The sequence below is a fragment of the Scyliorhinus canicula genome, chromosome 6 (assembly GCF_902713615.1).
Source record: "Scyliorhinus canicula chromosome 6, sScyCan1.1, whole genome shotgun sequence".
NCBI classification, from domain to species: Eukaryota; Metazoa; Chordata; class Chondrichthyes; order Carcharhiniformes; family Scyliorhinidae; genus Scyliorhinus; species Scyliorhinus canicula.
Window position 1 is genome coordinate 61,965,070 of NC_052151.1, and position 26,079 is coordinate 61,991,148.

At 45.5% G+C, this 26,079-nt stretch overlaps 1 protein-coding gene across 1 annotated transcript in view; it reads left to right on the top strand.

Annotated features, from left to right (window-relative positions):
• casp8ap2 (caspase 8 associated protein 2) overlaps positions 1-18,128 on the top strand; it is a 46,917-nt gene extending 28,789 nt beyond the window's left edge. Inside the window, exons 8-11 of the mRNA XM_038801019.1 lie at positions 1-987; positions 4,510-7,180; positions 11,450-11,549; positions 15,245-18,128. The exon at positions 1-987 is cut by the window's left edge and continues 564 nt beyond it. Coding sequence (XP_038656947.1) covers positions 1-987; positions 4,510-7,180; positions 11,450-11,549; positions 15,245-15,304 — 3,818 coding nt within the window. The 3' untranslated portion in view covers positions 15,305-18,128. The remainder of the gene's footprint in view (positions 988-4,509; positions 7,181-11,449; positions 11,550-15,244) is intronic.
• The last annotated feature ends 7,951 nt before the right edge of the window (positions 18,129-26,079 follow it).

Sequence of the window (26,079 nt, forward strand, 5' to 3'; positions counted from 1 at the left end):
CTACTGTCCTGTGTGAAGTGGATGATGGACTGCAGTCAAGCCAGCTACCCCGTGAGGACGAGGTGGTGAGATTTTCTGAGCAAGAAGCCTCTGCATCTGAGGAGGCTATCTTTAACTTGGGGAGCATTTCTAACAAATCTGACGAAACACGAGCAACGGACACAAACTGCATATCCACTGAGTCACCAGTGGGGGGATCCGAGACTCGTGTTGCTCCGGGCATTCAGGAACCTGCAGAAATTGAACCGGTGCTATCTGCCCAGCGACAAGGGGTTGAAAAGGGAGAAAGCGTTCAAGTTACATTAGTGAAAGACGCTCCACCCCAGCCTATGGAATGTGACCGCAGTGCGGATGACTCCGAAATGTTAGCTCCAATCGTTGTAGAGACCATGGGGACCGTGGAAGTCATCAGTGAAGCAACTTATGAAATGGCTGAATGTTCGGTGCCACTCATAGAAATTGATAGCATTAATATTGAAGAACATGCAGAATTTGTGGGAAGTTATGCAGAAGTCGGCAATGAACCTGTTGGTGAAGTGAATGGAAAACCTTCAGAGCCTGCGGAAGTTGGCTGCATTACCATTGGTTTAGAGAATGGGAGTTCAGATTGTCCAGTCAAACTTAGTAGTACAGTCAAAAATGAGACGGTTGTCTCGCCGAATGCTGATGGGAAGTGTGAAGATCCAGGGAAATCTGTGGATGTCAGTGCAGCAACTGTTGGGAATTTGGAACCAGATTTCACTGGCTGTAAGCTGCAGCAGCCAAATAGAAGTGTGGTAGATTCTTCAGTAACTGTCAACAAAACGCCTGTTAAAAATATTTGTATACCTGATGACCAGGAAGAAAACTCCATTCAAAGCATTGACTTCACCTATATAGGGTGCATACCGGAACCAATCAGTCCATTAACCAGTCCGTTACGTCCTGTTAGACCCTCAACATTGGAGAGCTCGTGTACACAAGCAGAGAGGGATGTTGCCCACAAAGGTAAAGATAATTTTTATGTACATATAATTGTTGGAAGAATTTCCTCCTTCCACATGTAATTGAAGGTTGACAGTATGGATGTGAAAATATTTTAACAAAACGCTTATCAGTGCACACAGGTTTTCAGCAAAACTGTTGGAGGTTTACACCGATAACAATCCTTTCAGTATTTCTGAAAAGGAAGTGAAAATTGCCAAAATTCTGTAAAATATTTGCAAACAGTCATTTGGTAGTACAGAACGTGTGTGGCTGTAAGAGAGACATTTCTTATTGAAACTTTTTGTCTTGCATTTATAAGGACATTTTTAAGAATACAAACCCATGGAGAACAACAAATTTATACTATATCAGAAGAGATTGCTGATTGGTTGGCAAGTGCACTTGAGTAGAGATGTTGCTATGGAGAATGCACCTGTTGCTGGTGACTGACAGTTAACTGCTAAACCGTTTTTGAAATTTAAACTAGACAGCTTGACTTGCTTTGAGGAGTGATTCAGCAAATGGCTGTCACTTATTTGTTTAGCTGAAACAGGCGCAATGTGTGTGCATATTCTTTCTGTTTGAAAAGATCAAGGCCCTGTGTATTAATATATGTAGCTTCCAGTGCACGCAAATGAGCCGCATTGCGAGCCGACTGACGATTTTAAGTTGCTGTCAACAAAATTCTTAAAACACTGAGGATTATTTATCAAATATCGTCCAATTGCGGAATCACATATTGCACCTCCTGAGTATAGACAAAGATGCGAGGTATTTTTTATTTTTTTTTTTAAATGTTTTTTATTAAGTTTTCATATTGAACAAATAACAAATTATTAGAGAGAAAAAAAACACACGCAAAAATTAACATGTATATTTACAGGTAAGCATCTTCGTAATAACAACTGTGGCCGCCCCCTTTAGCCGGCATACATATTTTACATTCCCCAATATGGCCGAGGCACATGTTTATAGGCATTTATTTACAGTTTGGTTTTGGGCCTTAGCTAGCCATCAAACCCCCATAACGAACCCGTAGCCCCCCCCCCCCCCCCCCCCCCCCCCCCCCGGCTACCTTCCCCCGATTCCCGTCCACTTCCCCCTGATTCTTGGCCACCCGACTATTCTTCCTCTTGTACGTTGGCCACAAACAGGTCCCGGAACAATTGCATGAATGGCTCCCACCTTCTGTGGAAGCCGTCGTCCGACCCTCGGATGGCGAATTTGATTTTTTCCATTTGGGGAGATTCCGAGAGGTTGGACAGCCAGTCTGCAGCTCTGGGCGGTGCTGCTGACCGCCAGCCAAACAGGATTCTACGGCGGGCGATCAGGGAGGCAAAGGCAAGGGCGTCCGCCCTCCTCCCCAGGAATAGATCTGGCTGGTCTGAAACCCCGAAGACCGCCACTATCGGGCACGGCTCCACCCTCACCCCCACCACTTTGGACATAGCCTCGAAGAAGGCTGTCCAGTACTCCACAAGTCTGGGGCAAGACCAGAACATGTGGGCGAGGTTGGCCGGGCCTCTTTGGCACCGTTCACATCTGTCCTCCACCTCCGGGAAGAACCTACTCATACGGTTTCTTGTTAAGTGGGCTCTATGTACCACTTTTAGTTGCGTCAGGCTGAGCCTTGCGCACGTGGAGGTGGAGTTGACCCTATGCAGTGCTTCACTCCAGAGTCCCCACCCTATCTCAATCCCCAGGTCTACCTCACATTTCATTCTTGTTGCGTCCAGTACGGTGTCGTCCCTTTCTACCAGTCGGTCATACATGTCGCTACAGTTCCCTTTCTCTAGGATACTTGCGTCCAGTAGGTCTTCCAGTAGTGTCTGTCGTGGCGGTTGTGGGTACGTCCTTGTCTCCTTTCGTAGGAAGTTTTTGAGCTGCAGGTACCGTAGCTCGTTCCCCCAGCTAGCCGAAATTTCTCTGTCAGTTCGTCCAGTGTTGCGATCCTGTCGTCCATGTATAGGTCCCTGACTGTCAGTGTCCCCCGTCCTGCCTCCACCTTTTTGAAGGTGGCGTCAGTCAGTGCTGGTGTGAACCTATGGTTGTTGCAGATGGGAGCCTTGTCCGACATTTTGGTCAGGCCAAATTGCTGCCGCAGTTGGTTCCAGGATTGGAGGGTGGCTGTGACCACTGGGCTGCTGGAGTGTTTTTTGGTGGGGATGGGAGTACTGCCGTAGCGAGGGCCTGGAAGGAGGTCCCCATGCAGGAGGCCTCCTCCACACGCACCCACTCGGCTCCTGGATCCATCCCCTTACTCGCTCGGCTGTTGCCGCCCAGTGGTAGAATTGTAGATTCGGGAGGGCTAGCCCCCCCCCTGGATTTTGTTTTTTGTAGGACCTTCTTTGGGATCCTAGCATTTTTACCCCCCCCATACGAACGCCATGAGAAGTTTGTCCAGCACTTTGAAAAAGGCCTTGGGAATGTAGATCAGAATGGATCTAAACAGGAAGTGTAACCTGGGCCGTACGTTCATTTTGATTGTCTGGACTCTCCCCGCGAGGGAGAGTGGGAGTGTATTCCATCTTTGTAGGTCCTTTTTTACTTCCTCCGTCAGGCTGGTGAGGTTCCATTTGTGGATCCCTTTCCAGTCATGGGCTATTTGGATCCCCAGGTAGCGGAATTTGTGTCGGGCTTGTTTGAACAGCAGTCCCTTTAGTGCTCCCCCCCCCCCCCCCCCCCCCCCCCCCCCCCCCCCCCTGCGGGTGTACTGGGAAGATCTCGCTTTTGCTCATGTTGAGTTTGTAGCCCGAGAAGGCTCCAAACTGTTTCAGGAGCGCAATGATTCCGTCCATGCTGCTTTGTGGGTCCGAGATGTAGAGGAGCAGATCATCTGCATAGAGTGAGACTCTGTGCTCTCTGCCTCCCCTTCAGATCCCCCTCCCATTTTTTGCTGCCCTGAGCGCGATTGCTAGCGGTTCGATTGCTAGTGCGAACAGCAGCGGGGACAGTGGGCATCCTTGTCTGGTGCCCCTGTGCAGCTGGAAGTATTGGGAGTTGGTATTGTTGGTCCGTACACTCGCCATGGGAGCGTTGTATAGAAGCTTTACCCAAGCGGTGAACCCTGTTCCAAGCCCGAACCGCTCCAGTACCTCTGAGGTATTTCCATTTGACTCTGTCGAAGGCCTTTTCTGCGTCCAGGGAGACGATCACCTCTTGTGTTCTCTCCCCGGAGGGGATCATTATCACGTTCAGCAGGCGCCTGATGTTCGAGGTAAGCTGTCTACCTTTGACGAAGCCTGTCTGGTCCTCTGTGACCACCTCAGGTACACAGTCTTCTAGCCTTTTGGCTAGGATTTTGGCGTCTGCGTTCAGCAGAGATATGGGTCTGTATGACCCACATTCCGTTGGGTCTTTGTCTTTCTTAGGTATCAGTGAGATTGAGGCCTGTGCTACCGTGGGTGGCAGTGTGCCCCTAGCTAGCGAGTCTGTGAACATCTCCCGCAGGTGCGGGGCCAGAGATGCAAGGTATTTTAAAAGATTTATGAATTGTAAGTTCTGTCTCACTTTCATTTTTTTGCATGTTTGTCCATCATTCAGATTCCGCAATGCAAATCCAAGGTGGTTCTCCGAGGAACTGCACTCTAGAGTTGAATAAAGAAAATCGGGAGCCATTGTTCAAGGATGGAGAAAAAACATTGGGAATTTCGGTAGAATGCTCTTTTTCAGATGAAATAGAAGAAGGAGAAATTGTAAGTGAAGAGGAATGTGTGCCTGAAGATCAGAAACCAGTGAGCACCATTCAGATGGAGAAAGAGGGCAACAACAAAGAGGAGGGTAGTCCAGGTAAAAGCACACCAAAAAAAGAAACCAGCCTGGTAAAGGCTGATGTGTCTACTCTAAAGTGTTCCTCCGAGGCCTTAATCAAGATAAAGGGTGGTAAAAAGCGAAGGAAATCGGAAAGTGTGTCTTCAGGTCAAAATGCTGATGGATTGAGATTGCTGTCATCCACGAGTTCCACGGAGAGAAATCAGATTAAGTCCTCGGTCTCTAATTTGATGGGAGCCTTAATGATCACTCGCAAGGGTATCAGAAAAAAGTACATGAAGCTTCATAAGCAGTTTGAAATTCGCAGATTTCAACGAATTGTTGAAGTTGCCTCTGCAGACTTCATCTCTGTTGTTAAAAGGTCTAATTTTCCAAAATCCAGGCAGCCATTGAAGACCTCAATCTGTGCAGTAATTGAGAACATTCTCTCGCAGGCCAAGTGCAATGGGATTGTACAGAGTATTGTCTTGCAGCAAGCCCCAAACATGAAAGAAAGATTGTGGATGTTTGTGGAAAAGCAATTTGATTGCATGTTTGACAAAGTACGTGAGATGTTCATCTCTTGTGAGAGTATAAGTCTAGAATTGGCCTTGGAAGAGGAAAGGAAAAATGAGAGTTTAATCAAAAAAAGGAAGAAAAATAAAGTGGTTAAACAGCTCGAGAACAAAGTTGATGAAAAATTGCCGAAGCTAAAGAAGTCCCTCTCTTCTTCAGAACCATCTTTGACAAATAATTTATCTGACAAAAAGAACTCTGGCAAAAATAAACAAGCCAGTAATGAACCCAAAAAGAAATTAACTAAAGGATTGGACAAATGTTCAAAAAAGGGTGTAGAGTTTTCAGCCTTGGATAGCGCCAAAGACAATGCTCGCACAAAAGTCAAAAACGCGCTGTCTGTAACTCCGGTTAATTCAAGTGCTTCAAGTGATCCACCGATAAATTCTGTAAAAGACAGCCACGATAAGACTGAACTTGGCATTCTGACTGAACAACAGGCCTCCACTCTCACGTTTAACCTGGTGAGTGATGCTCAGATGGGCGAGATATTCAAATGTTTGTTACAGGGCTCAGATCTTCTGGAGCAAGGGATTTCAACGTTGGAATGTAATTCGTGGCCCGTCCCAGAAAAGGTGAGGCCTGACATTGGAACACAGCTCTTGGGTAATGATTCCACCTCCGAGAAATCTCTACCAGCATCCCAAGTGGATACGGTTTCCTGGCCTGATGTTACACCAAACAAACACACAGTTGGGCTGAGGCCACCATTGGATCTGGATATTCTAGATGAAAGCTGCATGTTGGAAATCCCTGATAAGGTGATGCAAACCAAAGATTCTGTTATCAGTCCACCTGAAGATTCGAATAGCCAGAAGATAATTGAAAGCAGTTCAGTTCTGCAAATGCGTTCTTCTATTTCCTCTATTCTGATGGAGGATCTAGCAGTTTCCCTTACAGTCCCCTCACCTCTTAAATCAGATGGGCAGATCAGCTTCTTAACGTCTCAGAATGGAGAACCGTTGCGTGATGGAGTGAATGAGGCAATTTTGACTGCACACTACAGTGAAAGTGCCCTCCTTGATGAAGAGGATGCTTCAGAGCAGGACATTCACTTGGCATTAGATTCGGACAATTCAAGCAGCCAATCGAGCAATTCTTCAGCTTGGAACCAGCAGATTGCAGCCTCTGCGTTTCAGTATCAGCACCATCCGCCGATGCAGGCAGTTGTAATGGAAAAATCGAACGATCATTTCATTGTCAAGATAAGATGCAGGCCAGCCCCTGCTAAAGCTGCTCTGCAAAGTTCACCACCTGTAGTGGCATCCGAGCTGAGATTAAGCAATGACCCCAGTATGGAGACCGCTGATGAGATTCGGGAAACCTGCAGCGATATGGATATAGTGCTTGATCAGGATCATGTAATGTCAGAATCGTTGCCTAATCAATCCTTAATTGTAGAACATCTGGCAGATGTCAGCGAAAACATGGAAGAGTCGGGAGTAGACGTGGCTGTGAAACTACCTCATTCGGAGGAAGATCGACCATCAATGGAAAATCATGTCGATGTGGAGCCCTCATTTGCAACTCCCAGTGACAACGCTGAGAGAGTTGTGATGTCGGCCGCACCAACCTGTACAGCAACTGTTTTGGAAGATGGCAGTGCTTCAGGCAACAGGAAGAGGAAGAATAACGTGAAACTGGATTCCACCGTTAAAAGAGCACGTAAGGAGAATAAGCTTTTGAAAAGTAATAATACGAAAGATAAAGAAACCAAAGTTAAAAGAAGCTCCTCATCGGCAAAGAAAACGTTCAGCATCAAAACAGTGGTTACGCCAAAGAAAGCAATGGACAATTCTTCTCCGCCAACAGCCAAGTCATCACCAAACAGTCTCTCCGCTAAAAATGTAATCAAGAAGAATGGTGAAGTTGTGGTTACGTGGACCAGGTAGGAACACAGTTTGTCAGTTTACCGACTTTAAATGTTTGCTCATCAGGTGCATGAAGTAGGTTCGTGGCATCTCTTGGATGTAATTGCAAATGTTTGATATTCAAATTGTGTTGCAGTTGCACATGAGGTGCACATTTTTAACAATGCGGAATCCAATGAATGGACACAGTCCATGCTACCAAATAGGCCAGTGTTGAAGGGAATGGTAGAGGTAATGTCACTCTTTACGAGCCTCTCATCTGAGAGTTTTCATGCTCCCTTGACCTCAGTCCTTCTAAACTCCATTGCTGGACATGTCATCTGAGCAGTTTGTCAATGGTTCTCTATCCTCAAGCAGTGCCTCGTTGCCTTTCAAAACTGCAGTCTCGCTCATGTTAGGCGTTGCCAAGTTGGAGCTTTAACCTGTGGATTGTAGGAGGCAGGGGAGATTTTTGACCCTGGGATAGTTGCACATGAACCAGTCTCGATTTCAACATAAGGGAGAACATTGAAGGAGGAAAGAGCATGTAGGATGGCATAGAATAAAGGAAGAAAGTCCAAAAGTGACATTGTGTTGAGAGAACGCAAGAGGCCTAAAGAAGAAGGAATGATTTTCTCTTGTGTATCAGAAAGTTAAGAGGGAGGTACAAAGCACCACCTCTTGATATTGGGACAGTCTTTCAGGTTTTGTGCAGACTTCAATTTTCGAGGCGAGGAAGGAGAGAAATGTTCTGCATGACATGGAAAAGGGAGTGGTATATTTTCAAAACTAACTTGGTCAAACCTGGCATAAATTGGTTAATTTATAATGTGTATTTTCCGTCTCTAAAATTGTCCATATATTAGTACAGGTATATTTTCCTGGGTCAAGTCATAATAATCCTAATCGCTTATTGTCACAAGTAAGCTTCAATGAAGTTACTGTGACAAACCCCCAGTCGCCACATTCCGGCGCCTGTTCAGGGAGGCCGGTACGGGAATTGAACCCGCGCTGCTGGTCTTGTTCTGCATTACAAGCCAGCTGTTTAGCCCACTGTGCTAAACCAGCCACTGAGAAGATCAATAATGTAGAAGATGGCAGTGATATTATGTACAACCCAGGCTCCCTTTGTAGGTAGCCTACAATTTCTGACTGCCTTTTAAAGCAGATTTTTAAACATCTGTTTGCGGGCTGTGGGTGTCACAGGTAGGGCCAGCGGTTATTGCCTTTAAGATGGGGTTGAGCAGCCTTCTTGAACCGCTGCAGTCTGTGTAGAAGGCTCCAAGTCCCTCCGTCCCAGCAAGATCCATCTGGAGTCTCCCTGGACTCAACACCAAATTTTGCTACCTCTAGAGTAGACTTAGGGCCACCTTCACCCCCAGCACCTCGGATATTATGTCATCAAACCCCTGCCAGGATGCCTTTGGCTTCGGACATGCCCAGAACATATGGACGTGATTCACAGGCCTCCTGGCGCACCACCCACACCTATCCTATGGCAGGTGGAGTTTAATTTGGATAAACGTGAGATGGTACATGAATTCGATCGCTTCTTCTGGCATGCCAAAATAATACTCACGCTTCTGGAAAGTCACCCAGAGGTGGGCCGGGTACAGCATCCCAAACTTCATCCCCTTATTAAAGAGGGCAGCCTTGATCCAGCCCTGCTCTTTGCCAGTTCTGCTCCCAGATCCCGGTACACCTGCAGCTCATTCCTTTCCCAAGTGCACTTCCTCGCCTGCTTTGCCCATCGAAGAATCCTCTCCTTATCCAGAAAGCGGTGCAACCGCACCACCATTGCCTTTGGTGGTTCGCCCGCCTGCAGCCTCATCAGCGCCCTGTGTGCTTGGTCGATCTACACGGGACGGTCAAAGGGCCCATCCCCTGTCAACTGTTCCAACATTTTGGTCACATACAAGCCGGCCTCCGCATCTTCGGGCATCCCCACTAATCTCAAATTTTGTCTTCTGGAGCAATTCCCCAGATCCTCCACCTTCTCTTTCAGCCTCTTTTGGGTCTCCCGCATTACCCCCACCTCAGCCACCATGAGGCCAACTGCTTCTCGTGCTCCCCCACTGCCTCCTCCACTTTCTGGATCACCCGGCCCTGGGACTCCAGCCTCGACTCTCTCGATCCCCGATTTAATTGGTTTCACCGCTTTGGCCAGGCCTTCCAGGCCTCCTTTGCTGGTTGAACTTTGCGTTCAGAAACTCTGCTCGCTGCACTGTTGACCACTGGGTGGGCAGAACAGCCCTTTGCCCTCCGCCATCTTATCCTGTGACGTGCCACAAAGACTCTTCTGTTCCTGCAGCTCTTTTCTTCTTGCCTCACAGCCACAACAGAGGAGAACACCTTCCTCAGGCACTCCTTCACCTCTTTCCACCAAAACCGTTGTCCTTCGGATGAGGAAAAGAACAAGAAATACTGCCTTGAGCTGGAGCCACCAAATCTGTGACCGCTCACTCCATGGCCGCCACCGGAAGTCCAGTGGTGGCATTCTTCCGCACCTGCTGGTCCGGTCGAGATTTGGAGCGTGTTGCCGCAGTAGCCTCGGCCAGTTGCTGCGGTGCATCTTGCATATGGTACACACTGCTGCCGTTGTGCATCGGTAACAGTGGGGGCTGAATGTCCAATGAGGTAGATATCGGGTGCCGATCAAGCGGGTTGCCATGTCTTGGATGTTGTTGAGCTTCTTTGAGTATTGTTTGAACTGCAGTCGCCCAGGCCGGTGGGAGGTATTTCGTCACACTCCTTACTCATGCCTTGTAGGTGGTGAGTGATTCGGGAGGCGAGTTACTCATCGCAGAATTCCCAACCTCTGTAGCCACAGTATTTATATGGCTGGTTCAGTTCAGTTTCTGGCTAGTGGTAAGAATGCAGAATGTTGATAGTGGGGGATTCAGTGATGGTATCAACATCAAATCTCAGGGACAGATGGTTAGATTCTCTATTATAAAAGCAAATTACTGCGGCTGCTGGAATTGGAAAAAAACTAAATGCTGCAACAATCTGAGCATGTCTGACAGCATCTGTGGAGAGAGAACGGAGCTAACGTTTTAAGTCTGGGTGACTCTTTGTCAAGGCTAGATTTCCTCTGGCCTGGCACTTGTGTGGTGTGACTGTCACCATGCTGTAGTTGCTATGTGCTAGTTTTGAAGGATGCAAGCATATCAATTTTGCTGGATTGTCACCAGCCTCCGATAATCACATCATCAAACTCTCTTCTGCGTTCTTTAGCTCTAAGCCACTACAATTGCTTGATTCCACTATTACCCAGACAAGCATAGCTGGAGGATTTCCAGCAGGGGTTCCTGTTCTCAACCTTTACGTACCGTTGTCTCATCCCACCACCTGTCAGTAGTTCAATGTTTAAAAACTAACAATGACTTTTAAAAACTATTTGCTGGATGCGCTGGTGTTCAGTAGGTAGTTTCTTAGTTAAAATAAATAGTATTCAAATGTTTTTTTTAAAGTTTCTGATCCTTCAAAAGAATCAGTTTAATTTGAAGAGCCTCCTCGGACCCCCACAAACAAATGCAATTTGTGCAAACTTGCAGTGCTGATCAATTTGATCTGTGCGGAGTTTATCAGCCAGTACGGGAATTGTACCTGTGCTGTTTGCACAGCTGTGCATCACAAACCAGCCATCCAGCCAACTGAGCTAACCAACTTTTATCTTTCCATCTGATTGCTTAAGATAATATGCAGATGAGTGCTCTGTCCACTCAGGCCACAGATGGCTTTGCTTTTTAAAAAAATAAATTTAGAGTACCCAATTAGTTTTTTTTTTCCAATTAAGGGGCAATTTAGCATGGCCAATCCACCTACCCTGCACATCTTTGGGTTGTGGGGGTGAAACCCACGCAGACACGGGGAGAATACAAACTCTACATGGACAGTGACCCAGGGCCGGGATTCGAACCCGGGTCCTCAGCGCCGAAGGCAGCAATGCTAACCACTGTGCCACATGCCGCCCTACAGATGGCCTTGTTTCCCTCTACACCTTTATCAGCCGCATTCTCAGCGCCTTCCAGTGTAAGATATTGTGCGGTTAAGCAAGCAAAGGGCATGTTGCTTAGTGGCAGATGGCGTCCATTGTCCTGACACAACATAAATATATGGCCCAGTAACATTCCAGTTGTGCATGGCTACCACCTGACCTACTGAGCGATCCCAACATTTTCACTTCTCGTACTACATTGCTGTGGATGGATCATTTGGTTGTTACAGATTTTACTTTTTGTCTTTGCCTTGTTCACATTGCTTTGGATCGTTCTGTATAATCTCTTTTTGCTTTTTTGCAACAGGGAGAATGATCGAATAATATTGATGGGTTGCCAGCAGAAGGGAGCAAATGAAGAAACCTTTGATTGCTTAGCTGGAAAACTGCACAGGTCCCCACGTCAGGTAAACATGGTACCTGTGGAATGAAACACTGGTATAATGTTTTGGTGCTGGACTCTGGGATAGATTAGTATTGACGTTAGATTACATTCAAAAGAACACTTAAACTCACGTATTTTGGAAGAAAATTGTTTCATTAAATACTCTAAATTTGTTCTCCATAAAAATCAATACAATAAGAAACCAATTAACAAATCATGACCGAGAAGTGGGCGTTTGGGGGAATGCCAGCTTCTCTTCGAGTCCATGATAATCTGGTTTACTTTCCCCTTTAGACAAGCCCCCTCATCTACCACTCAACATGCTTTGCAGGTAACCATTACCCTAAAAATCATTCCCCTGCATTAGTATCCCTCACACTTCCCTTGTAGCTTTGTCCCTAGCAGTACCTAAGACAAGAAGTGAGAACTGTATTTTTTAAGAAAATAAATTAACATGAGGTTCTGAAAGGAGAAGCTTGTTAATTTGTGTAAACTAATTTCCCATGCTCTGAACGTGGCATTTACTTTTTTTAAAAATGAATTTATACTACCTAATTATTTTTTCCAATTGAGGGGCAATTTTTAGCATAGCCAATCCACCTAACCTGCACATCTTGTGTTGTGGAGGTGAAACCAACGCAGACATGGGGAGAATGTGCAAACTCCATGCAGACAGTGTCCAGGGCCGGGATCGAACCCGGGTTCTCAGTGCTGTAGGAATCAGTGCTAATCGCTGCACCACGGTGCCGCCCCCTGAACTTAGTATTTACAGCTTAGAAATGGGTCGTGCAGCTCTGGGTCTATGAAGATGTTTATGTTCCACACAAGTCTTCTCCCATTCTACTTTGCGTAACCTTATTAGCCTTACCTTCTGTTCCTTTTGCGCTCGGGTACTTCTCTAGCTTCCCCTAAATGCATCAATGTTACTGTTATGGGTCAGGGTTTAGAGAACACCAAAGTATATCATGGAGTTCACCTGACCTACAACTGTTTATAGATTTTGGTTATGAGAAGCACAAGGGCTTACTCGGGCGTTATGCAATAGAGGCCTTCAGCACTTTAAATCAAAAAACAAAGTTTATTCTACAAATTCAGTTAACATTTTATAAACACATACAATAAGCATTTTTATCAACTACAAACATACATCCCCCACACAGCCACAGTACTCTATATTTAACCCTTAATAACTTCCCTTTTACTGATTCACTCAAGTAACAACATCCATAAATCAGACAATCGCTTTTTTCACAAAACAGTAGGTTTGAATTATTTACAGGAAACAGGTATCACTTTTAAATTATCAAGTGATCTGGACACCTTCTAACATATAGAGAGGGAGAAACCAAAATAAACCTTCTTTGAATGCAGCTCCCTAAAACTGTCTAAAACGAAAGTAAAACACAGAGCCACAAACAGCACCCAGCTCAAAATGAAAGTAAAAGCCAGAACTTCAGCCCAGCTCCACCCACAATGACATCACTGAAGCTATTTGATTATCACACATTTCTTAAAGGGACATTCCCATGACAGTACGCTTAGGAGTTAATAAGCTCCGTTTTATAACCAATCCCCAGGTAAAGAAGTTTCACCGTTTTTCTTTTGGATTTATTAGTAATTATAATTTTTATTAACCAGACTTCCACCCCCAACAAGTGGAAACATCTTCCACCACCTCTCTCTCTTCCTTCAATGTTGCTAAATTATTAGACTGCTTATCTGTCCTCCAGTATCACCTGAGCAGAAATTTCCTCCAATTAAATATTGGGAAGCCATTGTCTCCGATCTCAGTTCCTCTCTTTGTTTCCTATCTACTGACTCCATCCCTCTGCCTATCCAGTGGTTGTATATTAAACCAGTCTCCTGGTGACCATAGTGTCACATTTGACCCAGAGGTTCGCCATCGACTGCATGTTGGCACCATCGGTAAGATTGCCCTTTTCCCTCTCCGTAACATCGCCCATCTTCACTCCTGTCTCAGCACATTGCTGTTGGCACCCTCATTCTTGCCTTTTTTACCTCTAGACTTGACTGTCCCGTTACACTCCTCACTGCTCTACCACATTCTACCCTCTCTGTAGTGAGGTAATCCAAATCTCTGCTGCCTGTTTCTTAGCTTGCACCATGTCCTGTTCATCTCTCACCCCTGTGCCACATGACCTGTAAAATTCTTATCCTTGTTTTTGAGGGGGCAGCACGGTGGCCTAGTGGTTAGCACAACCGCCTCATGGCGCTGAGGTCCCAGGTTCGATCCCGGCTCTGGGTCACTGTCCGTGTGGAGTTTGCACATTCTCCCCGTGTCTGCATGGGTTTCGCCCCCACAACCCAAAAATGTGCACAGTAGGTGGATTGGCCACCCTAAATTGCCCCTTAATTGGAAAAAAATAATTGGGTAATCTAAATTTAAAAATAAAAAAAAAAAACAAATCCTTGTTTTGAAACCCTCCATGGTCATGTCCTCCCCTATCTCTATAATACCCTCCAGCCTCTCGACCCTGTGAGATATCTGTGCTGCTCTATTTCTGGACTCCTGAGCATCCTGATTTTAATCGCTCCACTGTTGTCCTTGCCTTCTTTTGCCTAGACCTTAGGTTCTGGGATATCCTCCTGAAACCTCTCCACTTTCTTCCTTTTAAGGCCTTCTTTAAAACAGTTGATAGTCAGGAAAGTAAGTTGTGAAAAGGGCATGAGGAGCTTGCAAAGGGACATGGGTTAACTGAGTCGGCAAGGTTTTGGCAGAGGGTGTATAATGTGGGAAAATGTGACTTGTTCACTTCGATCGGAAAAGAAAATCAACATTTTATTTAAATTGAGAGAGATTGCAGAACTCCCTCAGTGTCCTGGTCCATGAATCACATAAAAAAACAGTTTGCAGATACAGGAATTGATCAGGTAGGCAAATGGGATGTTGGTTTTTAATGCGAGAGGAATGGAATATAAAAGTAGGGGTATTTTGCTGCAGGGCATTGGTGAACTGTCCAATTTTGCTCACCTTGCGAAAGGATATAATTGCATGGGGAAGCAGTTCAGCGAAGGTTCACTCATCTGATACCTAGGATGGGGATTGGTAATCATATGATGAAAAATTGGTCTTGTATCCATTGATGTTTAGAAGACGAAGTGATGAGCTTATTGAAGCGTGGGAGGGGGGGGGAGACCAGTTTAAAAATAAGGTGTCTTTCTTTCATTTAAGACTGAGATAAGAAGGAATTTTTTTCTCTGTGTGCTTTGAGTCTTTGGAAATCTTTTCTCCAGAGAGTGGAGGAGACAGTCATTGAATATTTTTAAGGCAGAGATAGGTAGATTCTAGGATGGCAAAGCTATCCGAGGGTATAGGAGGTAGGTGGAATCTGAAGTTGAGGCCACATTCAGATCAGCCATGATCTAATTGAATGGTGGAGAAAGTTTGAGGGGCCGAATGGTCTACTCCTGCTCTCAATATGCATTGACCAAGCTTTTGGTCATATGATCTAATGGCTGGAATTTTCCAGCCCTCTGAATACAGGATGGCAGGTGATTTTATGGGAATATCTCCTGCAGGTCTTCTGAATTATGGAGCAGTTTGATAGGGAAGATAACTTAATTATAATCTATCTGAAATATAAGTTTCCTAGCACCTTGAATATAATAAAATGCCCCCAAGGCCCTTCACAAGAGTATTGTGAAACAAAATATGGCACCGAGCAAAGATGTAATTCAGATATATTTTCTTTCCAGGTTTCAGAACGGTTCCATCGTTTGATGAAATTATTCAAAAAGTCAGAAAACATAAACTGAAAGCTTGTGCATCGCAGATGATTGTCTGTCCTGCCGAAAACAAACATCCAAGCAATTTCAGAGAAGAAATATTAAGTACAGAAATGGCTGACGAGTAACCCACGACATTTAAATCCAGTGTTTTTTCTTCCTTTTTAAAATCTAAATGTTTTTTTCAGTGATCACATCTCTGAAGCGTCTGACAATATGCAGGCAATACTTTGGAATGGCATGCTCATACATGAAGAACCGTGCACCTATTTCAATCGCCTTAGCCCTTCGCCATCCCTAATCTTGGAAATTGTCACACCTGACCGGCAATGATAGCTTTGCAGCAAGCCCAATGAGACATACTTTAAATGCCGCGATATGTTTCAATTTGACAGTGTCAATGAATGGTTTGTCTCTGAAGTAAATTTGGATACAGGTACCTACATTGTTCTTACTGTTTTCCCCCCTGCATTTGTATACATTACTGACATTCGACTGCCTGTCTCAGTGTATTCACTGAGGTGTGCTGTTAGATTCGTCTTAGTCTGTAAAGTATAAAATATGTATTTGTACATAAATCTATCCGTGCAATTTATATTTTTGTGAATATCTTTTGAAGCAGGTTTGAAAACCTTTTTGAAGCTATCTGCATTCACACCTGTTTTTATAGAACTGTTAAATACAATGTTGTAAATTTGTTAATATTATAAATACAGGTTTTTGAAATTTACATAAGTGCGTTAAGTATGTTTCAAACTGTGAAGATTTATTATTGTAATTTATTTTTGCTAGGTTTCAATGTGAGAAGTAAAAGTTACTTTTTATTTTTTATGTTTCTTTTTGTATCATGCCCAGAAAAAGTGTGTAATGCTTGATTATGATGCAAGTGCGGTTTTAGCAGTTTAGTTGGCTTGAATTCCTTAATAATTGCAGCTTTTTATATTTGCACCTTTTTTTTGCTGGAACAGGAAATACAGATTTGGCATTTCTGATATTTTGTACTTCAAAAAAATAGGTCTAACACCATTAGATTGAGGAGCGGAATCTTCAGGTGTCGTTCAGTGTTACAGATGGTCAGAATTTATTTTGACCTCATAATTACATGGATGCCCCAGATCAAATGAATCAAAATTAAAAATTGTGATATTTAGGAGGAGCCGAAAACTGGGAAGCTTCAAATCCCTGGAACACAGCTGACACTAGTTGGTGCGCGAGTCGTGCTTTAAGATAAAAACACAAATAGTCACAGGTTTCACTTGAGCATAAAGTGATTGCAGGATCTCTAGATGATACATTCTTAATGAGCTGTTCACTTATGCAAAAAGCCTACCAGTTTATTGCAATTGGTAATACAATATTACTGGAAGCAGTGAATGCCGAACAATGGGACTGCGGTCAAAATTAATGTCAAAGTGGTGGCTACAGAAGCTGAAATCTCAAATGCTAATGAAACATTCTTGGTAAAGCATATGACTACCCAAGGTTCATGCAAGACAAATGTCGTCTGCGTAGCATCACCTTGAGCACAGCTACGCAGTCGGCCTTGATTCCTTGGATTGGTAGTGCTGCAGCTCACTACCTGCTTGGCCCTTGCAGCATTCTTCAGTCACATCAATGAAGAAGTGACACTACTTGAACTAATTTTTCCCCGTGGGCGTTTAGGCCGTTGAACCATGTATCAATTTCTTCCTCAAGGGATAACCTCTTTATTTTCCAGTTAACTCTGTGTTGCTCCCTTTCCCAAGTAGTTACATATTGCTTTCTGATTTTACTTTGCCAGTAAGATCTCTCAGAACCATTAATCCCAAATTAAAGTTTTCTCCCAATTTACATAGTTGTAAAGCAACATTGAGATGTGGCTGCCACGATGGTTCCTGCCTGGTTTACAGAGAAGAAATGGTTTTAGTTTAAATGGTCCAGGGATGGAGGTTAGGATGCTGCAATTGGCTGCGGTGCCTCAGAGCTAAAAGGGACCCCATGCTTTCTATTCTAGCTTATTACCTGGTAACCACTGCTAGAAAGTGCATGTGTGAGACCATTAGGTGAGTACTAGGGAGGGAGGGCTTTAGCCTAGTATCTGCCAGTGCCTCGAGTGCAGGAAATTGGAAGGGATTGGAATAGAAAATTTGTTGCTATTAAATGTTTAGTTTTGTTTTTAAAGTGCCCATTACCATTAAAGACCACTGTTCATATTTTTAATTGAAGCAATTTGCACCAAATATGAGTACCATATTAAAAATAATTAATCAGCAATAAGGGCCGCAACATCTACTGGGAAGAAACCAGACCTAACTTTCTGCCGATCTGTTTCCAGCCAATTGTTTAGTTAAAAAGGCCACTGAAAGCAAGTCAAAGGGTGTGCAGAATGATGGGAGCTTTCAGCTGTGTCTAGTTCAATTAAGATAGGTGGAGTGAGACCTAACAGAACCTACATCACCTCTGCAAAGAGATAGCCCAGTCAATTATTGGCAGGAATTTTATTTTCCTGCATTTTGCCAATGTTTGTCAAAAGTTTCAAATGGCTTGTCCTTCACTGCTTTTTACTTCTGATATTAAATGTTCATTTTAAGACCTATGCTGCTATAACTCTAAATCCAAACAGCATCCTTGAGTTTGGCCTGTTTAGTGTCTTGATTATTCATTGTTCTTTTGTCCATTCCACAATTTGTATGTGGCCTCTGTTAATGCTGCAAATCATGTCCATTTATAGTACTATGGACTGCTCAGACTAGCTGCACCATATGAAGTAGTGTTCACAGGTATACGGCATGATTCTACTCCTGCACAGTTTAAATTAATAAGACCTTGATTTTCACTTTGTAACTTATTTTTTTAATAAAACCTTTGAAGTGTATTTGTTATAGTATTGGTAATATCCTGTTGCATGCTGTCAAGATCATATTCTACTTTAATCAAAGTGCTGCACTGCTTAAATCAAGGATGATGTTGCATCTTTTTAAAAAAAAAAAGTAATTTGATGAAAGGTGAGGCATTTGTGTTGGAATCACCACGAATTCCATAAAACAAGCATGTAATTTTTTTGACCTCTTCTGGGTGTCAGACTTGTCTAATAGCAACCTTGGCTTTGAATCAGAAGGATATTCCCTTGCCTGAAACTCAAGCGCATAGTGCGGCACCACATCACTGGTGAGTGTCGGAGGTGCTGACCTCTTAAATGAGACATTACACCAAAGCTCCGGCTGACCTTTTTGATAGACATAATGGTCCAAAAGCACAAACTGAAAAAAAAGGGTTCTTCCCAGTGTCAACCAACTGGACATCTCATTGCTATTTTTGGGACCTTAATATGTGCAGGTTGGCAGCCACACTTTCCTACATTACGGCAGTGACTAATGTCAGAAATTCTTAATTGGTTGTAAAAGTTCTTTGGGGCATCCTGAGGTTGTGAAAAGCACCAAGTTGTTTCATTAGATTCCAAGTTGACCGTATGAACTCTTATCCTCGCCAACCCTGTAACATTGAACATACTCTACCCCGGCATATTACTTAACGGCAGACTCAACTAGTCCAATGTTTTCCTAGCCAGACTACCAACTTCCATAAAATTTAGTTCATTGGGCACTTTTCAGTATCTTAACCCACTCCTACTCACTGCCACTTTTTGTGCTGGCTGGCTTACGTGACACCCTGGACCACCAACACCTTGAATGGGGCTGGTTTAGCTCACTCGGCTAAATCGCTGGCTTTTAAAGCAGGCCAGCAGCACGGTTCGATTCCCATACCAGCCTCCCCGGACAGGTGCCAGAATGTGGCGACTAGGGGATTTTCACAGTAACTTCATTGAAGCCTACTCGTGACAATAAGTGATTTTCATTTCATATTGGATGTGAATTTTAAAAATCAAATCCCTCCATGGCTTTGCCCCTCCCTCCCCATCTCTAACCATTTCTACCCCAACAATGTTATGTTTCTCCAATTCTGACCTTGTGTCCCTTCTCCCACTGGCTGTTGTGCCTCCTGTTTCTGCACTCATAAATTCCCTCCCTAACCCTTTTTCTGCTCATTAAAACCTATCTCTTTGTCCTGTCCTTCAAAAAATCTCTCCTTTTGGTTGTCAATTTTGTCTGATTATGCTCCTATGAAGCACCTTTTGAATGTTTTCCTATGTTAAAGGTGTTCTATAATAATTTTATTATTGTGGGCTTACATTAATACTGCAATGAAGTTCCTGTGAAAATCCCCTAATCGCCATACTACGGTGCCTGAGGGAGAATTCAGAATGTCCAATTCACCGAACAGCATGTCTCTCGGGACTTGTGGGAGGAAACCCACGCAGACTCTGGGAGAACGTGCAGACTCTGCACAGACAGTGACCCAAGCCGGGAATTGAATCTGGGATCCTGGCACTGTGAAGCAACTGCTAACGCCGCCCTATTAGTGTTTAGTCTTAACTTATGTTTTTCCCAATTAACAGAAGGGCATTTTAGGATTTTATGGTGGAGTTTTAAAAAAAAAATGCATGCAGCTTGGAGGCTAACAGTCGTATCACATATTGTGCAGAGCAGCCATTATGACCATCCTGTCAAATTTAGAATGTGCTAGAAATTTAGAGGTGGGAAAGCATGGACTAAAACAGTGGGATATGGTGTTTGTACAGGCTGACCAGAGAGATCCTGCTGGTGAATAGTTTAAGAAAGCATAAGAAATATTAGGGAAGAATTCAAAACATTTGAAGAATTAGATCAAAGTTCAGCCTTGATCTTACTGAATTGCTGAACAAGCTTAACCGGCTAAAAGGTCTGCTCCTGTTATGAAACTGGAGGTGAGAAAAATCGCTAAAAATGTAATAAATTCTAAAATATCTGACAGTCCGGAGGGAGGAGTTAATGGAGAGAAATATTAATTAATTTTTTTTAAGCTTCCTCTGGAGAAGACAAATTTTTGGGGGGAAAAAAGGTGGCACGGTAGCATTGTGGATAGCACAATTGCTTCACAGCTCCAGGGTCCCAGGTTCGATTCCGGCTTGGGTCACTGTCTGTGCGGAGTCTGCACATCCTCCCCGTGTGCGCGTGGGTTTCCTCCGGGTGCTCTGGTTTCCTCCTACAGTCCAAAGATGTGCAGGTTTGGTGGATTGGCCATGCTAAATTGCCCTTAGTGTCCAAAATTGCCCTTAATGTTGGGTGGGGTTATGGGGATAGGGTGAAGGTGTGGACCTTGGGTCGGGTGCTCTTTCTAAGAGCCGGTGCAAACTCGATGGGCCGAATGGCCTCCTTCTGCACTGTAAATGATAATGATATTCTGGAGCAGTTGTGTTTGCCGTAGTTGAAGAACCATTGAGCTAGGGGAAAGTGCTGGTCTTTTGCTTGGAGTGGTATTGTTGTGAAAATTGCTTCTCATTTCAAAATTATAAGCGTTAACACTGGCGTAGTTGTAATGTCACCAGGCTAGTAATCTAGAGGCCAAGGTTAAGGTTCTGGGAATATGGATGCAATTTGAATTCAATTCATAAATTCTGCAACTATAAAGCACTATATTGGTAATATAGTGACCATAAAACTATAGATTGTAAAAACCCATCTAGTTCACCAACGTTCTACCATCCTGATCTGGTCTGGGCTATATAGGATTCTGGATCCACAGCATTTGGGATGACTCTTAACTGACCTCTGAAATGGCTAGCAAACCATTCAAGGGCAATAAATGCAAAGATGCTCACACCCAATGAAAGAATAGAGAAAAATTTGATTTTTCTTCAGTGTCCTGGTTTTTTTTCTGCCATTCACTTAACCATGATTTATCCACACTCAACTTCATTTTATTTTTAAAAATATTTTATTAAGGCGTATATAAAATTTTAACGATTTTCAAGAAAAAACAGCAAAGACAAACAACCAAACCCAGCCAATATGGCTTACACACATTATTCCCCAGTCTGCCTTTCCCACTAGCTGTTTCCCACCTAAACCAACCCTCCACACCCCCCCCCCCCCCCCCCCAATGCCTCCCTGACTACCATTTCAGTGAAAATGTACTTTCTGGATAGTCTACCTCTAATTTCAAGACTACACTCCCTTGTTCTGGGTTTCCTGTGCTAAAAGGATTTCATAAACTTAAAACAGGACATCTGGTGGTGACCATGGATTGAGTGGGTGCACACAAGGCAGCTCTGGCGCAACGGTGTTGGTTTTGGCTTTTTTTTTCACCTATATACTGGGTACGTTAGGCAGTAAAGTGGAGCGGAAAGTGCAGAAGTTCTCCCCTGGACTGGCATGTCTACCGGCTAGCAGACCCAGCGCAAGATAGTGAAAGATCTGGCTTAAAAAGTTGGAGGAGACTTCTGAAAATGGTGGAGGGGGAAGGGTTGTTGTCGATGGGAAAGCCTCAGATGGAGTAATTGATGAGCTTCAGAAGGGAGGAATTTCGACAGCAGAGGAAGGAGATGTAGACTGACTGGTTGAAGGCGATTGAGGGAGCAGTGGCACCTCTTCACAGGCCTCTGGATCGGATGCAAAAGTGCCTTGAAGCACAAGGGGCGACGATCCGGGAGGTGTAAAAGGTGGGTGTCCGACCAGAGAAACCGTATTGCGTCCTTGAAGGTGGAGGTGGGGATCCTGGGGGGTCTATGTAAGTCGCTGCGGTCGAAGGTGGAGGAGCAGGAGAACAGTTTCAGTAGACGGTATTTGCGGGTTGTGGGGCTGCCGGAAGATGTGGAGGGAACAAACGCCATGAAGTATGTTTTGAGAATGTTGGCCAGGTTGGTGGAGGTGGTGTTGGACAAGGCCACAAAGGTGGACGCGGCCCATAGGTCCTTGACATATAAGCTGTGAGCAGGGGAGCCGCCTCGAATGCTGATTGTGTGGATGCACAGGTTTTTGAACAAGGAGAAGATCCTGAGGTGCACCAAGGCAAAGCGAGTCTGAATGGGAGGGTAATCGAGTCCGGATTTACCAGGGCATTGGCGCAGAGCTGCCGAAGAGGCTTGAGGGCTTCAACAAAGGCAAGGCAGTGTTGTACAGACAACAGATTCAGTTTTGGGTGCTGTACACAGCCAGACTCTGGGTGACTCATGACAGTCGGGAGTATTATCTTGAAATACCGGAGGAGGCCAATGACTTTATAAGGTGGGGGAGAACTGAGTGGAGGTGTTAAGTCCTCAAAAGTTGGGAATTACAGTTCTTCTAGATTGCCGATTTGGGGGTGGGGGAGGTGATTTTCAGAAGCTGTAAGCTTGTAAGGATCACTTACCACACCCCCACCTTTTGTTTTTTGGGAGGAGGTTATTTGTGAATTCTGGTGGGTTCTTTTTGTGTAAGGGATGTGTCAGGTGCATGTAACAGGTGTGGCAGGGTGGTTTGAGGGCCTGTTGCACGTGGAGGGTGTGGGAGCTTTTTGGTGGGAGTAACCATGTTAGCAAGCAATGCTAGTGAACGGAAGTGTGGTGGGGGATGACCAGGTTGGAGGGGAGGATGTGACGTGGCAGGTTTGGAGGATGAGCGTGGTCATGGGTGGGGGCCCAGTTCAGAGTGGGATTGAGTGAGACAGAACCGAAGGGGGATGATGGTGGACAATGGGGGGGGGAGAGGTGCAAACCTTTGGTAAGAATTGTGACATGGAATGTCCGCAGGTTAAATGGACCGGTCAAGTGGTCCCGGGGTTTTGAAAGGTTTGAGCACGGAGGTGATTTTCTTGCAGGAGATGCCACTCCAGATGAACGATTATGTTAGGCTGAGGAATGGATGAGTGGGACAATATTTCACTCAGGTTTCACATTTGCTGAGCAAGGAAGCGGGGTTTGTGGGGGCAATGGAGGTGTGAGATCCGAGGGGAGCGGGTTTGTGATAGTGAGTGGGGTGTTAGGTGAGGCGCTGGTGGTGTTGGTCAATGTTTATGCGCCAAACTGGGACGATACAGGGTTTGTAAAGAGGGCACTGGGGGTGATTCTGGACTTGGATTCACACCAGCTGATTGTGGGAGGCGATTTTAACTGTGATGGAGCCGAAAATGGACATCACAGTTTGACATCCCAAGTCAATGGGAAGGTCGAAGATGGTGAGAGAGCTTGGAAAGGTTTATGGATAGAATGGAGATGGTGGATTCATGGAGGTTCAGGAATCTGTGAGTGAGTACTCCTTTCAGGTGTAGAAGGCGTATTCCAGAATGGATTTTTTTTTGCGGTGAGCTGGGCAGTGCTGATAGGGGTGGTAAGGGCGGAATATGCGGGAATCGTGATTTCGGCCACACGCCTCATTGGCTGGATGTCAGGCTTAGATCGGGGCCGGTGTGGAGGCCAGGTGGAGGTGGGATTTGGGATTTCTGGTGGATAAGGCATTTGGTGAGGTGAGAACTATGTGGAGCTTAATCAGAATGGAAATGTATTGGTGGCCACGTTCTGGGAGCTTTGACGGTGGTGGTCCGTGGTGAGATTCTAATAATAATCTTTATTGGTGTCACAAGTAGGCTGACATTAACACTGAAATGAAGTTTCTGTGAGTGAGTCGCCACACTCCGGCGCCTGTTCGGGTACACGGAGGGAGAATTCAGAATGTCCAAATTACCTCACAAGCACGTCTTTCGGGACTTGTGGGAGGGAAAAGGAGCACCCGGAGGAAACCCACGCAGACACAAGGAGAACGTGCAGCCTCCACACAGACAGTGACCTAAGTCGGGACCCTGCTGCTATGAAGCAACAGAGCTAGCCATTGTGCTACCGTGATTTGTTTAAGGCGCACAGGGATAGGAGGAGGGAGGAGATATTCGGCAGCCCCCATGAAGGTGTTGCTGGCGGAGAGGAAATTGCAGGGTCAGTTTGACAGGTTGATGACGGACAAGGCCGTGGGGCAGCTGCAGAGGACGAGGGGGATGCAGTATGAGTATGGAGAGAAGACAAGTCATACATTGGCCCACCAATTGTGGTGGCAGGCAGCGTCTAGGGATGTTGTGCAGGTTAAGGACGGAGAAGGAGGAGCTGGTGTTGAGAGCCAGAAAAGATTAGTGAGGTGTTCAGGGGTTAGTATGAAGTTGCATAAGGCCGAAAGGGGGGGGAGGGTGAGAGAAGCGGTGGGGGATATGGGGCGGTTGCTGAATGGGTTGAGGTTCCCAGAGGTGGAGGAGAGGGAGTGGCAGGTATTGGAGAAGTCGCTTGGCTGAAGGAAGTGATGGATAGTATCAGCGGAATGCAGACGGGGAAGGGACCGGGGCCAGATTTCCAGGGGAGTTTTCTAAGGGGTTTGTGACACAGTTGGCCCGCACTTGATGGGGATGTTTAGTGAGGCAGTGGAGAGGGGTGAGTTGCCAGTAATGTCACGGGCATCTATTTCGCTGATCATGAAGAAGTGGGTCTTACAGGACCATCTCTTTGTTGAACACAGATGTGAAAGTACAGGCGAAGGTGCTAGCATGTAGGTTGGAGGGGTGTGTGTCAGAGAGGACCAAGGACCAAACAGGCTTTGTGAAGGGTAGGCAGCTCTCCAGAAACATTAAGAGGTTGTTGAAATTAGTTATGACTCAGACGGGTTATTGTATCCATAGTGGGCAGGTTTGGATTTGGGCCGAAGTTTGTGGTGTCGTGCATCCTGTGTGCCACAGTCTGGGCAGCGCAGTGGCACAGTGGTTAGCACTGCTGCCTCGCAGATCCAGGGTCCCAGGTTCAATTCCCGCCTCGGGTGAGTGTCTGTTTGGAGCATGGACTGCGTGTCTGCGAGGGTTTTCTCCGGGTGCTCCGGTTTTCTCCCACAGTCCAAAGATGTGCAGGTTAGGTGGATTGGCCATGCTAAATTGCCCCTTAGCATCCAAAAGATTAAGTGGGGTTACTGGGTTACGGGGATAGGGTGGAAGCCTGGGCTTAAATAGGGTGTCTTTTCAAGGGCCGGAGCAGACTCAACGGGCCGAATGGCCTCCTTCTGCACTGTAAATTCTATGATCTTTTGTATGCTCCCCGATGGCAAGTGTGCGTATGAATGATACAGTTCAGCATGTTTCGAGTTGCATTGGGGAATGAGGCAGAGGTGCTCGCTGTCCCTGTTATATTTGCTCTGGCGATTGAGCCCTTGGCGATGGCACGTTGGGGGTCAGCCGAGTGGTGAGGGATTATTGCGGAGGTGGGCATCGGGTGTCGTTGTACGCAGGTGATCTGCTGTTGTTTGTGGGCAAATTATGGGCCTATTGGGGAGGTTTGGGGCCTTCTGGGTACAGGCTAAACGTAGGGAAGAGTGAGGTGTTCCCGGTGAATGCGGGAAGCCAATTTGGGAATACTATCATTTAAGGTGGCAAGAGAGTGGTTTAGGTATTTGGGAATTCAGGTGATGCATGAGTGGGCCACGATGCACAGGTGGAACCTGACAGCATTAGTGGAGGAGGTTAAGGGGGACCTCAAGAGGTGGGATGCTTTGTATGTGACTTTGGAAGGATGGGTGCATGTTGTAAAGCTGAACGTGCTGCCAAGGTTCCGGTTTGTCTTTTAGAACTTCACGATTTTTCTCCCTTAGGCCTTGTTCCGGAGGGTGGAGGCACTGATTTTGGAGTTTATATGGGCGGGGAAGGTACCGAGGGTGAAGAGGGCACTGCTATAGCAGCAGAGACTGAAAGGGAGGTTGGTGTTTCCGATGTATTATTACTGGGCTGCGAATGTGGAGGAGGTGAAGCGCTGGTGGGGAGTGAATTCGGTTGGAGGAGAAGCCCTGCAGGTGTTCTAGTCTGAGGGCCCAGGTGATCGCTCCATTGCTGGTAGCCCTGGGCAGGTATACAGGGAGTCCGGTGATGCAGTCAACTATCAGGATATGGAACCAGTTAAGGAGGCATTTTAAGGGGGTGGGAGGGGGGGGGGGGGGGGGGGGGGGTGATGGATG